The following is a 17,085-nucleotide window of genomic DNA, read 5'->3' on the forward strand; positions in this document are numbered from 1 at the left end:
TTAGCTGGTGTCCATCATGGCGTCGTAAGCGTCCAGCTGGGCGTCCAACTCCTCGGTGTCCATCACCGTGTTGTAAGCGTCCAGCTGGGCGTCCAACTCCTCGGTGTCCATCGCCGTGTTGTAAGCGTCCAGCAGGGCGTCCTCCAAGTCCTCGGTGCCCCTCATCGCGTTGTAAGCGTCCTTCTGGGGGTCCAACTGCTCGGCGCCCCTCATCGCGTTGTAAGCGTCCAGCTGGGCGTCCAACTCTTTGGTGCCCCTCATCGCGCTGCCAGTGCTCACGTGGGCGTCCAGCTTTTTGGTGCTCCTCATCGAGTTGTAAGCGTCCTTCTGGGCGTCCAACTCTTTGGTGCCCCTCATCGCGCTGCCAGTGCTCACGTGGGCGTCCAGCTTTTTGGTGCTCCTCATCGAGTTGTAAGCGTCCAGCTGGGCGTCCAACTCCTCGGCGCCCCTCGGCGCGTTGTAAGCGTCCAGCTGGGCGTCCAACTCTTTGGTGCCCCTCATCGCGCTGCCAGTGCTCACGTGGGCGTCCAGCTTTTTGGTGCTCCTCATCGAGTTGTAAGCGTCCAGCTGGGCGTCCAACTCCTCGGCGCCCCTCGGCGCGTTGTAAGCGTCCAGCTGGGCGTCCAACTCTTTGGTGCCCCTCATCGCGCTGCCAGTGCTCACGTGGGCGTCCAGCTTTTTGGTGCTCCTCATCGAGTTGTAAGCGTCCAGCTGGGCGTCCAACTCCTCCGCAGAGATCTGTTGCTTTGAATTGCGTCCGGTGCCCCTGCCGGTAACCCGGCTGCCTCCGCGGGCGCGACTCGGCGTGCCGCCGCCAAAGCCTCCAGATCCTCGGTGTGTAGTCCCCCCGCCTCTGTTGACACTCTGTACCGGCCTGCGCTGCGTGTGTATCTGTGAGGTGACGAGCTGGATGTTGAGGGGGCGGCCATCCAAAGGCACGCCGTGGTACTGTTTCATGGCTTCCAGGGCGTCTGCCTTCCGCTCAAAGTGCACGTGGGCTGACCCCAGGCTGCGGCCAGAGCGGTCGTAGTGGACACCGGCCTTCTTCAGAGGCCCGAACTCCGCAAACAGCTGCTGGACGTCCGCGTCGGACACTCCGAAGGCCAGGTTGGACAGAAGCAGCTTCCCCCCGGTCACCAGGCCGGCGCCCCTGCCCAAGCCCCTGCGGAAGCGGTGGCGCTGCCACTCGTCGGGAAGCTGTCTCGGCCTGCTGTAGGGCGCCGGCCGGTTCCTGCCTCGGCCGGGGGCCGCCCGGTTGCGGCACGGCCCGCCGCCCTGGCTCACTGGTGCGGCGGTTTGCGCTCCGCCACTGCGGCCTCCCTGGGAGCCGGCCCGGCCTCGGTCCCGGCCTCGGTCCCGGCCTCGGTCCCTGTCCCCGCCGCGGCCGCCCCGCTGGCTCCGGTTCAGCCTAATGATGTCGTCCAGAGACATGCTGACTTTGTCGGCCATGGCGGGCCCGGAATCGGCCTCGGATCGAGCCCGTGCGGGAAGCACGCCGGCCCTTCCCTTCCCGCCCGCGGCGCCGGGGCTGTTCCTGAGCCGGCACCAGATGTTGGGGTCCAGGCGCAGCGGTTCGCAAAGGTGTGGACGGACTCCTCGCGGAAGAGGAAATGACACGGAGACAGCGTTCGGCCGGAGACAGCGTTCCCACGGAGACGGAGATGGCTTTCCGACAGAGACAGCGTTCCTGCGGAGACAGCGTTCCCACGGAGACAGCGTTCAGACGCGCCCAGGGCTGAGAAGGTCCGCGAACCATAGACCCTGCGAGGTGCTGCCGCCCCTGCTTTTATAGCCCCAGAGCGTGGTGGGAGGAGCCAGAGAGACCCACCAATCAGCCGCTCCCAGGAATGAAGCGTCACTGTTTGGGCGATGCCAACTTTAGGGTGGGGCAGGTGGCGCATCTCAAGGAAAGGTTCTCCTGAACGTGGCTGCGATGCCTGGGGTGCTTGACGGGTGCCTCTTGGGCAGGCTCCTCCGACCCGGGACCCGTGAAGAGTGTTGGGGGGGTTCTATTTTACTTTCAAAGAACCAGCTCTTGCTTTCATTGATTTTCTGTATTGTTTTTTTGGTCTCTATGTCATTTATTTCTGCTCTAATCTTTATTATCTCCTTCCTTCTGCTCACTCTGGGGTTTTCTTGTTGCTCTCTTTCTAATTTAGTTGTAGAGTTAGATGATTTACTACTATTTTTTCTTGTTTTTTGAGATAGGCCTGTAGAGCTATAAACTTCCCTCTCAGGACTGCTTTCATTGTGTCCCATAGGTTTTGGATTGTTGTGTTTTCATTGTCATTATTTTCCAGGATGTTTTTAATTTCTTCTTTGATCTCATTGGTAACCCAATCAATATTTAATAACATGCTTTTCAGCTTCCAGGTGTTTGAGTATTTTTGGTTGTTTTTATTGTAGTTTATTTCTAATATTATGCCCTTGTGGTCTGAGTAGATGCTTTTTATGATTTCAATCTTCTTGAATTTGGGGATACTTTGCTTGTGACCCAATATATGGTCTATTTTTGAATATATCATATGAGCGCTTGAGTAGAATGTATATTCCGTGGCTTTGGGGTGAAGTGTTCTGAAGATGTCTATTAAGTCCATCTGATCTAGTGAGTCATTTAGGATTGCTGTTTCTTTGCTGATTGTTTGTCTAGAGGACTTATCCAGTGCTGGCAGTGGTGTATTAAAGTCCCCTACTATGACTGTATTGTTGTCAATCTCTCCTTTGATATCTTCCAGGAGTTTTTTTATGAATTTGGGTGCTCCTGCATTGGGTGCATATATATTTACCAGGGTTATATCTTCTTGTTGTATTGATCCCTTTAGTATTATGAAGTGGCCTTCCTTATCTCTTGTTATGGCCTTCATTTTGAGGTCTATTTTGTCCGATATAAGTATTGTTACCCCACCTTTTATTTCATTTCCATTTGCCTGAAGGATATTTTTCCACCCCTTCACTTTCAGTCCGTGTGAGTCCCTTGTTCTGAGGTGGGTCTCTTGTAGACAGCATATACGTGGGTCATGTCTTTTTACCCATTCAGCCACTCGATGTCTTTTGGTTGGAACATTTAGTCCGTTTGCGTTTAAAGTTATTATTGAAAGGTACTTGCTTGTAGTCATTTCTATTTTTGTGCCTGTGTTCTTTCTTACCTTTATATTTCTTCTTGTTGAGTGTTTCCTTCCCACGTCCTGCGTGGATCAGGATTCAGGAACTAGAAGCGGAGCCGCACACAAATGACAGAGAAAATACACGAGATAATTTGGAAATATTAATAATATTTCGGACCAGGCAAGTAAGTCCAACTCAGGAGGAACGACTTCCTCTCGTGCTCAGGCCTCACCAAGCATTCATTCATCTGGGATACACCCATAGCATAGCCCTTAGGCAGGTGACCCATGGCAACAGGCAGACTAGCCCATCAGCAAGGATTTACATAATAATAAATGGGGAAGTTGCTTCAGCTACCACTGTCTGGACAAACAGAGGTGGTGCCTAGCTCTGACCTTTGCTAGGGCTTCAAAGGTACCCAGCCTTGGGGGGGGGGGGGGGTTCTGTGTCTATGCTTATCAGTTAGTGAAAACAATAGGTGGTCTTCCACACTTCTTTTTACAGAATTCCCTTTAGCATTTCTTGCATTGCTGGCTTGGTAGTGATAAACTCCCTTAGCCTTTTTTGTCTGCAAAGCTCCTGATTTCCCCTTCAATTTTGATTGATATTCTTGCTGGATAGAGTATTCTTGGATTCAGTCCTTTGCTTTGCAACACTTTGTATACCTCCTTCCATTCTTTTCTAGCTTGATGTGTTTCTGTTGAGAAATCATTTGATAATCTGATGGGGGATCCTTTGTAGGTAACTCTCTGTCTCTCTCTTGCAGCCTTTAAGATTCTCTCTTTGTCATGTACATTTGCCATCATTATTATGACGTGTTTTGGTGTGGGTCTTTTGGCGTTCATCTTGCTTGAGACTCTCTGTACTTGTGTAACTTTTTTCTTCCCCATATCTGGGAAGTTTTCTGTCATTATTTCTTCAAATAGATGTTCTAATCCTTGCTGCTCTTCTTGTCCTTCTGGAAACCCTATTATGTGTATGTTACTTTGTTTCATGTTGTCCCAAAGCTCCCTTAGGCTCTCCTCCTGTTTTTTAATTTTTTTATCCAGTTGCTGTTCAGATTGAGCTTGTTTCTCTACCTTATCTTCTAACTCACTAATTCAGTCCTTCTTCTAGTCTATTGTTGAATCCTTCCATGGTGTTTTTGATTGTAGCTATATCACTTTTCATTTCTTCCTGATTCTTTCAGAGGTTGTTGATTTTCTCATCCATCCGGTGAATGAATTGTACAACCATTACTCTAAATTCTTTTTCTGTCATGTTGCATGCTTCAATTTCATTAATTTCCTTTCTTGGCAACTTCTCATTTTCTTTCCTCTGGTGGTTGTGTCGTCTCCCCATTCTGATTATCTCCAGATGATTCAAAAGTCGAGTTTTGTGGGCCTGGGCCATGTGCAGTGGGAGCTTCACACCACCCTAGTGTCACTGAAGAGCTCTGACACCAAGATGTGTGGTTGTGGTGGGTTGGTGGGAACCAGGCTCACTCAGAGTCAGTGTTACCAGCACTAAATGTGGCCTTGTGTGCGCACTTAGGATCAGAGACCCCGCCTGCACCGTGCTAAAACAGAGACCCCCCGGAGTGTGTTGAAAATCAGAGCCCCCTAGTGTGTGCCAGGAGTCAGAGTTCCCCAAGAATCCAGTATCAGAGTCTATGTTGCTTCGTGCAGCCTTGCATTGAGAATCGGGGTCCCTGTGTGCACATGCATCAAGAATTGGAGTCACTGGCTCTTAGTATGAATGCACAAGGAATCAGGGATCCCAGGTGTAGGTGATAAGAAATGCAGTCAAGTAACTGGTGCTTGGTGTTGCCTCCTGCCCGGATAATCGGGGTCCTGGGGCCCGTGCTGTGAGGAACAAGTTCCCAGTGTTCGAGCATTAACTCCCAGGCCAAGGCTACCCTAGTCTGTGCTGTGCAGGATAAGTTCCTGGTGTTCGCGCACTTCCAGGCCAAGGCTCTCTTAGCCTGCGCTGCAAGGCACAAGTTCTCCATGTTTGCGCACTTCCAGGCTAAGGTCCCTGTAGCAGCACTGAGGCCCCGGCAAGGGGTGGGTCTATCAGTTACTATGGCACTGCCCATGAGCCTGCAGGGAGGGGGATGGGCTCTGTTACTCACGGATCTGCCATGGGGATTTCTGGACTCTTGGTGTCTGTGGCTCTGTAGCTGTGGTCGCAGGTCTCTGTCCCCAGTGGCTGCAAGGTCCTGGTTTGCGTCTGAGACCAGACTGGGTGGTGCTGAGGCCAGGATTCTAGTCTCAAGCAGCTCTGTTTCTCAGGATGGCGTAGTCTCTGTTCCCATGCTGGCTGCCCAGGAATGTCCATGCTGGGAGCGGGGCTCTGCCGTCTAAGACTGCCCAGTTTAGCAGCCCCTTAGAAGACCTGCAGAATCTAACTGTCCCTAGCTCATACACACACACCCCACACCCGTCCACACTCCTCTATCACTCCCTCGCGCTCTCACACTCTCCCCCCCGCTCCCCCCAGCCTTCCTGCCGGTCGCCATCTTCCAATCTCTAACTCACTTTTAAAAAAATATATTTTATTAATTTTTTTTAACAGAGAGGAAGGGGGAGGGATAGATAGTCAGAAACATCGATGAGAGAGAAACATTGATCAGCTGCCTCTTGCACACCCCTTACTGGGGATGTGCCCGCAACTAAGGTAGGTACATGCCCTTGACCGGAATCAAACCTGGGACCTTTCAGTCCGCAGGCCGACGCTCTATCCACTGAGCCAAACCGGTTAGGACTCTAACTCGCTTTATTGGAAGAACACAGTCTGTAACATGTAACACACAAAATGCCTGCCACTTGACTGTTTGTTATTGGCAAGGCTCCGGTCACCAGCAGGCGGCTGGGAGTTGGCTTGGGGGGATCAGAAGTCAACGCAGGTGTTTGACTGTGAGGGGGTTGGTGCCCCTGACCTTTCGTTGTTTAAGGGTCAACTGTGTTTCTAAAACCTCACAAGGTCACATCCTTCAGAGGTTCCAGAAGGCCAGCGACCCTTCAAGACCCAGGGGAGTAATTCTTCAACAGCAAAGCCCAAGGGGGGGGGGGGGCGGGTTGGGACTTTCAGAAGAGAGGGGAGCAGATCTCTCTCTTATCCCCCCACCCCCACCTCTAGGGCCAAGTGGTAGGTCTCTTTCCATAGCAGTCACTAGTTAATTCTAAAGGAATAAAACATGCCACTCATGCTCTTATAAAGTTAAGAAGCTGTGGCGAATACCCTGAATTAGAGAAAAAGTCCAAAATAAGAGGAAAAATGTATGTTACTTTGAAGCATCCATTTTTCCCTCCGAGCGGTAGCTGCTCCAGGTTCTCAGGCAGATTCCCTAGAAGCAGAGACTGAGGTCAGGGCTCCTGGCACCGCGATGGCAGAGGCAGGAGGAAGCATGACGAGGGTGGGAGGGTCACAGGGAGTGCGGTTCAGGGAAACAGCCGGTGCGGAGGGGGTGGGGGCGGGCGCCGAGGCTGTTCTGCCTGAGCCTGCGGCCCGTGTGGGGAGCGATGGGGCCCATTTCACTCCCTGGGGTGCCCTGAGCAGAGGGGCAGGAGGCGGGGGGCTGAGCCTGAGCTGTGGCACCTGCAGCCGCGGGGCTGGGCCTGCGTCCACCAGGAAGCACCCCCAGGGCTTGGGCTGGACCGCACCTGCCAAGGGTAAGAAAAACCCGCCAACAGAGAAGGAAAAGCTCATGAGTAAACAGGAAAAGAAATGGGAGGGACACTCCAAGCTGCCCGGGTCCCAATTCCACCCACAACAAAGTGTGTGCAAGGGGTGGGCGCTCTGAGGGGCGGGGGGGGGGGGCAGACCAGCTTGGCGGCTTGAAATAATAAAAGAATTTTACAAACTGCACAGGCCCAGCTGCCAGGCCTAGCTGCCTGTTATCTCAACTCCCTAGGCTTCCCCCACTAGAGATAGGAACAGAGAGAATGACGCCCTCCCTAAGGCTGTTTCAGGAGATAGCCCCAACAAAGGGCAGGCTGAGTAAACCGGGCTTCAATCAACCTTGAGATAAACAGGTTGTGAAAACACCAGGCAGGAATGCCCTATCAAGACACGAACCAGACCCCTTTGGAATCTCTTTGTTCTCCTCTCGCCCTCCTGCATGCCACCCCCCTCCCTGATGTGTGAGTTTTGCATATAAATAGCTGAAAGACTGCTTGCTGTGCGCCCAACTCCTCTACTCCTGCGTGAGTACGGGTTGAGCCCCAGCGCGCACTGGAATAAAGCCTCTTGCCGTTTGCATCAAGTGACGTCTCCTGCGGTTGATTGGGGTCGCTGTCGGTCGGTGGGACAGAGTGAGGGTCCCCCTTCGGGGTCCTCACAGGCTCACGTGGTGTCGCCCGAGATCACAAAGGTGGACGTCCTCACCTTTCAACCCTGCGCTGCCCGAACCCTGAGCTGACCTTGATCACCGCAGATTGCAGGAGGCCCTCTCACCTGCAGGAAACTCTGACCATTGTCCTACTTCTCAGGTCTCCCACTAAGCCCTCCCTCCGCTCCCGTCTCCTGTGGGCACAGCCCGCAGCTCGGTCCCTGCACTCACTTCCCAGGATGCACAGCTCCACAGGGAGTTCACGCTCCACATGCGAGGAGCTGGTAGCATGTTATTGTGTTTCAGTAAAAGTTCCAAAGGCACCATGTATAGCACCGGATCCCTACACCCAAAGGACGGCTAATGAGAAGTCCCCAGGGTTGTTTAGAACCCAGGCTGGGCCCAGGAGTCAAGGCAAAAAGAGAAATCGTTTTCATTAACTTTTGAACAAAGAGGAATTCCAGTCCATTGAGAGAAGTAAAGCTTTTAGGTTCATTTTTGTCTTGCTTTTCTCCCTAATTCTTTTATATTTTGGGTAATCCTCACCCAAGGATATTTCCCCCCCTTGATTTTTAGAGGGTGGAAGGCAGGTGAGAGACAGAGGGAAACACTGATGTGAGAGACACTTTGATTGGCTGCCTCCTGCACTTGCCCTGACTGGGGAGGATCGAGCCTGCAATGGAGGTAAGTGCCCTTGGCTGGAGCTGAGCCCGAGACCCCTCGGCCTGCAGCCGATGCTCTAACCCCGAGTGAAACGGACGGGCCCATGTCTGCCTGGTTTGTGTTGCTATTGTCTCTCGGATGGAACACTCAGAGGCCACACACAGGCACTAAGAGAACCTTCTTGCCCGTTTTCCGCCTTCTCACTAGTAGCTTTAGGGTCCATTCTCACAACAGACTGACAACTTCTTTCTGTATTTTTGCTTCAATGTCCAGGAGAGAACCTGACCAGCCCCCCACCCAGCCCACCCCCCACCCACCGCATCCAATCAGCTGTGTGGTCAGAGCGGAGTTGGCACCCAGAGGCTCAACTGCCAGGGTGGCAGGGCTGGAGCCAGAGCACACAGAAGGGCTCAGGAAAGCCAACGTGTGCACAGGCTCAGCTCTGCTGTCAGATGGAAGAAGCCACCAAGTGATTTCCAGGCTGGGCAGAGCCTTGCCCAGGTTCAATATGTAATTAAATTAAGCGATTAATTAATTAATCCTGGTAACCTCCCACCTTGAAGGGGTAGACTAGCACTCCACAATAGGTATAATCAGCTACTATCATTTTAGAGAAATTAGTTCTCCTTTTAATGCCAAAATATTACCTGGTTGATAAATTTATTTTTTTAAAAAAATTAGGCCCATGCAGTGTGGCTCAGTGGTTGAGTGTTGACCTATGAACCAGGGGGTCACGGTTCAATTCCCGGTCAGGGCACATGCCTGGTGTGGGAACCATGCCAGGTCCCTGGATAGTCAAGGCCAGTGGAAGCACAGAGGCCTTGTCATCAATACACCAGGATGGCCACCGGCCGTGCTGGGCATCTGCCTCAACGGGATGTTCAGGACTCGGAGCCTGAGAATCCCAATCAGGCCAAGGCACCGTGAGCGGGCGCAAGGCCACGCGGCACACTGTGCCCTTCTGTGGCCAGTGTGACTGATGTCACTGTTGGCACGAAGCCTGCTTTGTGTAAATGGTGTAAAAGTAGGTACTGACCAGCTAGTTGGCTGGAGTCGGCTGGAGTGAGAAGAAGTCTGCTGGAGAGAGCAGCTGGGATGGAGGGAGAAGAAGTCTGCTGGACAGAGCAGCTGGGATGGAGGGAGAAGAAGTCTGCTGGACAGAGCAGCTGGGATGGAGGGAGAAGAAGTCTGCTGGAGAGAGCAGCTGGGATGGAGGAGAGAAGTCTGCTGGACAGAGCAGCTGGGATGGAGGGAGAAGAGTCTGCTGGACAGAGCAGCTGGGATGGAGGGAGAAGAAGTCTGCTGGAGAGAGCAGCTGGGATGGAGGGAGAAGTCTGCTGGACAGAGCAGCTGGGATGGAGGGAGAGAAGTCTGCTGGACAGAGCAGCTGGGATGGAGGGAGAAGAAGTCTGCTGGAGAGAGCAGCTGGGATGGAGGGAGAAGAAGTCTGCTGGACAGAGCAGCTGGGATGGAGGGAGAAGAAGTCTGCTGGACAGAGCAGCTGGGATGGAGGGAGAAGTCTGCTGGACAGAGCAGCTGGGATGGAGGGAGAAGAAGTCTGCTGGAGAGAGCAGCTGGGATGGAGGGAGAGAAGTCTGCTGGAGAGAGCAGCTGGGATGGAGGGAGAAGAAGTCTGCTGGACAGAGCAGCTGGGATGGAGGGAGAAGAAGTCTGCTGGACAGAGCAGCTGGGATGGAGGGAGAAGAAGTCTGCTGGACAGAGCAGCTGGGATGGAGGGAGAAGAAGTCTGCTGGACAGAGCAGCTGGGATGGAGGGAGAAGAAGTCTGCTGGACAGAGCAGCTGGGATGGAGGGAGAAGAAGTCTGCTGGAGAGAGCAGCTGGGATGGAGGGAGAAGAAGTCTGCTGGACAGAGCAGCTGGGATGGAGGGAGAAGTCTGCTGGAGAGAGCAGCTGGGATGGAGGGAGAAGAAGTCTGCTGGAGAGAGCAGCTGGGATGGAGGGAGAAGAAGTCTGCTGGACAGAGCAGCTGGGATGGAGGGAGAAGAAGTCTGCTGGAGAGAGCAGCTGGGATGGAGGGAGAAGAAGTCTGCTGGACAGAGCAGCTGGGATGGAGGGAGAAGAGTCTGCTGGACAGAGCAGCTGGGATGGAGGGAGAAGAAGTCTGCTGGAGAGAGCAGCTGGGATGGAGGGATAAGAAGTCTGCTGGACAGAGCAGCTGGGATGGAGGGAGAGAAGTCTGCTGGAGAGAGCAGCTGGGATGGAGGGAGAAGAAGTCTGCTGGAGAGAGCAGCTGGGATGGAGGGAGAAGTCTGCTGGACAGAGCAGCTGGGATGGAGGGAGAAGTCTGCTGGAGAGAGCAGCTGGGATGGAGGGAGAAGAAGTCTGCTGGACAGAGCAGCTGGGATGGAGAGATGGAGAAGCTGCTGAGCTGGAGCTCAGGTGCGGCTACGACGTGAGGTGGTGAGTCTGAGGCAGCGTGCGGCTGCTCAGCTGAAGCTGTGGGTACAGGGACAGATGCTGCTTTATGGAGAAGAGGTATGTTCACCCGCTGGTGTCTGCTGCCTGCCTGCATGGACTTGGCTGTAGGGACTGTTCTGTCTGACGGCTATGTGGCCACTGGCTCCTGCAATAAGGACTCATCCTTATACACCCACAGCCTCTCGTGGCTTCTCCGTCTCCCAAGACCCCCTGCCAGCTCTGCCCAGACCAGTGCCAGTCAGACCACGAGTCTGTGGTGCTTGTGCTGGGCTCCCGCGGGGCTGTGCTCTGACACCCGGGTTGTAGGCCGGACCCCTAGTGTGAGGCATGCAGGAGGCAGCCAACCAGGGATCCTCATCATTGATGTTTCTCTCTCTCTCCCTCTCCCTTCCGCTCTGAAATCAGTAAAAATATTTTTTAAAAATTGGGAAAGGCCAGTAGGACTGGTCACAAACGCATTGCAGGCAAATGGCACTCTTTACAAAAGATAACGGAGCATGAAAAGTTAGGTCTGAGATGCTACCCTGTCTACCTTCCTTGGATTTCATTTCGTTCCACACCTATCGTGCGTCTGGTCCCGTCTGGCTTTGTCTGGGATGCGGCATGGTCTGGTTGGCCTGAGGTCACAGGTTCCAGGGAACAGAGTCTGACAATGACATGTTCTCCCTGAGACACAGTCACAGCCTGCTCTCACTTCCCAGGGAGAGCGACATTACGGTCCTTCTCTGTGGTGAATGACTGAGCTCTTTGCAAAATCTAATCACAAATCTGAACAGGCAGTAAATTTGTTCCTGCTTCTATTTATAGAATTTCAAACTTTAAGCTAAAATGGGCACAGAAGCTGCTCTCAGAGAACCCAAACCATGAGCACCAAACGCTCCTGAGAGAGTCGGTTCCACTCAGGTCTCCGCTGGGGGGTCACGTGCGCCAGGAAGCGGACCAGAACCCTCCAGGGGACAGCAGACCAGCAGCACATGCTGAACCTCCCTCTGGCAGGTGGGCTGCGAGGGTCCCCCCCACATTCTGTTCTCGTCTCTGAGCCACACCTGGAAAGTGCTGTGACCTGCTTGTGCCAGGGCTCCACTGGCTGGGGCTGGAGCGGGTCCAAGGCTGCTAGGCCAGGGGTGCCGAGAGGCTGGTCAAACAGCGAGAGGACACTAGCCCAAGATGACACTTTTGATATCGAGGCACAAGTGACATTGTGGATGCAGAGCTGGAGGGGGCAACTGGACACAGTCCCTGCCCTTCAGCGGCTTGGGGCAGGGACAGAGAACAGAGAACTGTAAGTCTGTTCTCACTTTCATGTCCTCTCTGACCACTGGGCTTCATGATGGGCAGCATAAGTACTTCCAGTTTTATGAAGCCCAACATGGGAACTAAAGTTTTGGGCACCAAGTCCCATGTTACTAAGGACTATGTCAACATACACTTAGAATTGCAACACACACTCTCACACAGTTTGTTTTTAAAACATTAGGAGAGGGACATAGAAGGCAGTGCTCTGACCTCTCCCCAGAAAGAAACAAATGTGTCTTCTCGGGGGTTCGGGTCTGTTTCACATCTTCATGATTCCCACCAGGAGGTGCAATACTATGCAGCTGTAAAAAAGAACTCTTACCATTCGCAGCAGCATGGAGGAGCCTGGAGAGCATTATGCGAAGTGAAATAAGCCAGTCAGAGAAAGGCAAGTATTACACGATCTCACTCATATGTGGACTCTAATGAACAAAATAAACTGATGAACAAAATAGATCCAGAGACATGGAAGCACAGAACAGACCCTCAAACCTCAGAGGGAAGGTGGGATGGGGTGATTGGGTAATGATATTATATGCATACTAGTGTCCCAGTGCACGAATTCATGCACATTGAAAGGAAATTAATTAGAAGAAATATTTTAATGTCGCTATTCACCCTTTCTCTATAATAGAAGTATCAACCAAATTCACGATCAACAATGACAGATAGAAACACGCATGTGATTGGTGCCGGCGAGAACTTTGTATGTACCGAGCATGCACAAGCCAACTTAGCCTTTTATAGACATAGAATAAACTTGCTTCATTAGACCTGCTTTCTGATGTAGCTAAACTTTTTCAGCCCAGTAAAGCACCCCAACTTCTCTTTCAGGTAATTGTCAGCAACACAGCAAATATCAACATGGAGCAGATTATTATTGTAGATCATGCAGGAAGAACAAAGGGTAAAATATTTAACTGCAGCAGTGTCTGACTATATTCTTCTGTGCAGTGAGAAAACATGAAGTCATTTTCAATGTCCACCATTTCTTACTTCTTTTCACTTGGGTCAAGTTTCTAAACTTTCTAACTTTCCATTTTCTGGCTCATGAAAAGAAAAGAAAATTCCACCGAGTCTCCTATGTACCTACTCCAGGACTTCTGTGAGGACCAAATGAGATGAGGCACGGGAAAACGCTCCACAGACATTTAGTTTAATTGTGAAATGTTTGCACCTGGCTATAAAGGAAGTCGTGTTCCTCGGCTGAAGAAACTGCAAGGAGGCTAGTCGCTAGGGAGAGGAGCCAGGCGTTGCTATGCGACGTTGTTACCTGGCACCCACAGTGGCTGTTTCCTGGCTGGGCTGGGCTGGGCCGCATTTTGTGCTATGGGGTCTTGGCAGCATTGGCTGCGATTTGGTGGGGTGTCCCTCCGGGGTGGTGGCAGGGCCTATGTCCCACTTGGGGGAAGCCGAGTGTTGGTTTGTCAGCGCCAGGTCTGTGGTGCCATTTATCTTTAAGCTAGTAGCCTGGTGCACAAAATTTATGCACATTAAAAGGGAATTAATTAGTGGAAATATTTTAATATTGCTATTTGCCCTTTCTATATAATAGAAGTATGAGAGATGAAAGGAAATTAATAAATGTATATGAAAATAATATATAAATTTATTAATAAACAGTAACAAAAGGATGTAACAACAGCAGAGGCATGATATAAAAAGGACAAAAACATGATATGAAAACAACAAAAACGACATAAAAACAACAAAAACAAGATATAAAAACAACAGTGATGCAAACAATGACTGATAAATTGATTAAACTTATTCTAATATCTCCTTGTACACCACATTAAGAGTGAAAACACTTTCAGAGTGCTTGACTAATTTCCCTTGTGATGAACTATTTAGAACTTTAACTTTAACGTCACATGCTCTTCGAACGCTAGAGAAGGCAACATATAACTAACCATGTGCAAAAACGGGTTCAGGTAGGAATATGCCTACTCTGTCTAGAGTTTGTCCTTGTGATTTATTAATAGTCATTACAAATGCTGGCATCACGGGAAACTGTCATTGAATCAATTTAAATGGGAGGCCAGTGTCAGATGGGGACAAATTAATTCTTGGAATCAGAACAGCCTCTCCCTCTGCAAATCCTGTTAATACTTCAGCTTCGATAATGTCAGGTTGTAATCTTTTGATAATAAATCTGGTATCATTACAAAGACCCCATTTACTATTGAGATTTCTCAATAGCATGATGATTACACCCACTTTCAATTTTAATTTATGACATGGCATTCCCAAAGGAGTAATACTATTAAGCAATTCGATGGGGAAATTTTCCTTTTCAGCATCATCTGTGGAATCATCACTCAAATATGTGTGAAAATCTCCATTGTGTATATCCAAAATGTCTTCATTTGTTTTTTGAATGTACTAATTTTTTGGACAAAGAATTGCACGTTTAGATATATTTTTAATATTATCTATAGATATAGTATTTCCAAAGGTAGCTTCAATAATAGATCCATTACAAATCATTTCAAAGGGGATTTCAATAATATCCATTCCTAAATGAAAACTGCTATAAAGTTTGCCATCTCCAAGTTTTACTAACTACCCACTATAAGCAGAATCCTCTGATCTCATATTTGTTGTAAGAGACAACTTTCTGAAACATCCCCAAACACTGCAGTACTTTAAACTCGTTTGTATTATGGCCGATCACATAGCATGCATTACAATCCTGAGACATTGTCAAAAATCCCCTCCAAGAAGGAGAACTTTCCTACCAAACACAACATTCAAATTTCTCTTAGTAATCTGTCTATGGCGTTTATAGCATGACTGGATGCCATGTTGCATTCATCAATAATGAGAAGTTGGGCCTTTTTAATAGTTTTAGCAACTTCACTGTTTATATCGAGCCTAGAAATTGAAGTTTTGTTTAGTGGGATGGGTAATTTATATTGGGAATGAAAGGTGCTTCCACCGAGAAGTAAATTTGCAGCAATTCCTGTAGATGCTGTGGGTAAAACAGTACTACCACGCCCTCTAATATAACGTATTAAAACTTCATAAAAATATGCCTCCATGCTCCAAGGGCGGGTTCCTGCCTCAAACCTTGCCCTCTGAGGAAACAGCTCAGGGAGGGCGCAGCTGTAGCTAAGAGGACTCAGGACTCAGTGCGGCCATGCACCGAGGGCGGTTTCCTGCCTCAAACCTCGCCACCCTCACAGGAAACAGCTCGGGGAGGGTGCAGCCGTTTCCAAGATGACCCCTGCATGACTGACTTCATTCCGGTTGGTTGAGCCTCGGTTGTGAAGTTACACCCAGGGTTTTTATATAAATAGATGGGCAGTGCGCGTCATGGCAGCTCCTGCGCGGAGCATCTGCCCCTGGTGGTCAGTGCGTGTCACAGCTACTGGTTGGATGGATGGTCACTTAGCCTTTTCTGTATACAGGTATGCATAGCCCACGGACACAGGCCATAGAGTGGCGAAGGCCTGGGAAGGGCAGGTGTGGGGTAGAGAGGATCCACAGCTAAAAAACAATCAAAGGGAAATCTACAATACTTTCTACAATAAAGATAAATTAAAAAAAGAAAAGCTAAAGCAAATATCATATGATCTCACTCATACGTGGTATATTTTTAAAAAGAAAACCAAAAATAAACAAACAAATAAACACACTCATAGAGGCAGACAACAGATCAGGGGCTGGGGCTGGGGCTAGGACTTGAGGCGGAGAGAGGGTGAAACATGTAAAGGGCCAACTGTCCGGTGACAAGCGGCAGCTAGATTTGGAGTGAGTGCAGTGCAGCCGGATTGTATAATGTTTCACGACTGACCCGTGTGGACTGCAGTGAGCGAGGGCCACATCCTCTCACACACGCCGCATCGGGCTCCTCGAAGGGCAGGAGGTGGGACCCGCGTGGGGACCTGGGTTCAGGGAGGCCGCTCAGCGAGGGCAACAGGAAGACATTAGAGCAGCGAGAGGGAAGCCAAAGAACTTCACATGCGCCACCTGCAGAGCCAAGGAGCGCGCCGGGAGAGACCGTGGTGTCTGCCACCCCGGAGGGAGCTGGTGCCCAGCAGGCACGGCCTTGGGGCTGCCCCGTGAGAGGCCGCGGGTGAGGCTTAGCCTGGGTACAGGGAGGCCCCTGCATGAAGGTCCTCATGGGAGCTTGTGAAGATTTGGGGAGAAGGATTTAAGCAAGAATGGGACTTCCTGACTTCTGGGGACAGATGGATTCTGAGAGCCCTCGAGGGTTGCTGGGGCACCAACAGCAACCCCAACGCCAACCAGGGTCCTAATTCCATTCAGTCGGCACCGACCACCTGCCGTGTGCAGACCCCACACAAGGGCAGTGGCTCACAGACTGCCCGTCGGCGGTGCCAGCCAGCCAGCCCCAGGCTCACCTGCACCGGCGACCAGCCAGCTCTCCATGCGGGAGTTCCCGTGACCCCTCGTTCACTAACCCACTAGCAGGGCTCGCAGGGCTCACGGAAAGCACCATGCTCACAGCTTTACCGTGAGGATGGGGTCGGGAGCAGTCTAGTGGGAGAGGTGCGTAGTTCCAGGGCTGGGGGGAGGGGCAGAGAGCCTCCAGGCCCTTTCCCGTGGCATCTGGGCCTGTCGCCCCGCAGAACATCACGTGCTCACCACCCACTGGAAGCTTCAGTGGCCAGAGCTTTCTTGGGGCCTTAGCCAGTCTCCCCTCCCTGCAGGTTGGGGAGGGGCCTGAAAAAGTTCCCACCCGCTAGCCATGCGCCTCTTCCCGGTGTGGCCAGCCCGCTGGCTGGGAGACTATCCCAGGGCCCTGGCCCCTCATTAGCATCCGCCCGGGTGTGGTGGGAAGGGGCTCCTCATGAATAACCAAGGGCACTCCCACCACAGGCACTTCCAAAGGGTAGGAGCTCTGAGCCAGGAAGAGACACAGGAGCAGAGCGATGTCTGTCCTCTTGTATCACAGGAGACAGGGAAGGCGGTTGGTGACCCATCGCACTGAGCCGCTGAAAGGACAATGGAGAGGGACCGGCCTACGGAGAGCTGGTCAGCCAGGAGGAGGGGCCCGGAGGGAGGAGGAGAGCGGCTCCCCCAGGAGCCAGGCTGCTCCCGGGACAGGAGCCGGCGCAGACCAGCCCGAGGCTGTGCGGAAACGAGCCCACAGCCGCCTCTGGCGTGAGCCCCAAGGAGGAAGCAGGTGGGGCGAGTCCTAACACAACCGCCTGTCACTCCCTTTGCTTTTGAGACAACCTGTGTAAGAGCCGCGGAGAGACGCCTGTTGGCAGGAGCGCTACCGCCTCCAGCGGGAAGG

At 51.6% G+C, this 17,085-nt stretch overlaps 1 protein-coding gene across 1 annotated transcript; it reads right to left on the reverse strand.

Moving 5' to 3' along the window:
• Window positions 1–1,458, reverse strand: LOC118657487 (THO complex subunit 4-like). Its single transcript, XM_036311530.1, has one exon. It carries the CDS (start codon window positions 1,447–1,449, stop codon window positions 1–3), a length of 1,449 nt encoding a protein of 482 aa, XP_036167423.1. The 5' UTR covers window positions 1,450–1,458.
• Window positions 1,459–17,085: the final 15,627 nt, after the last annotated feature.

This window comes from Myotis myotis, unplaced genomic scaffold (assembly GCF_014108235.1).
Source record: "Myotis myotis isolate mMyoMyo1 unplaced genomic scaffold, mMyoMyo1.p scaffold_m19_p_56, whole genome shotgun sequence".
NCBI classification, from domain to species: domain Eukaryota; kingdom Metazoa; phylum Chordata; class Mammalia; order Chiroptera; family Vespertilionidae; genus Myotis; species Myotis myotis.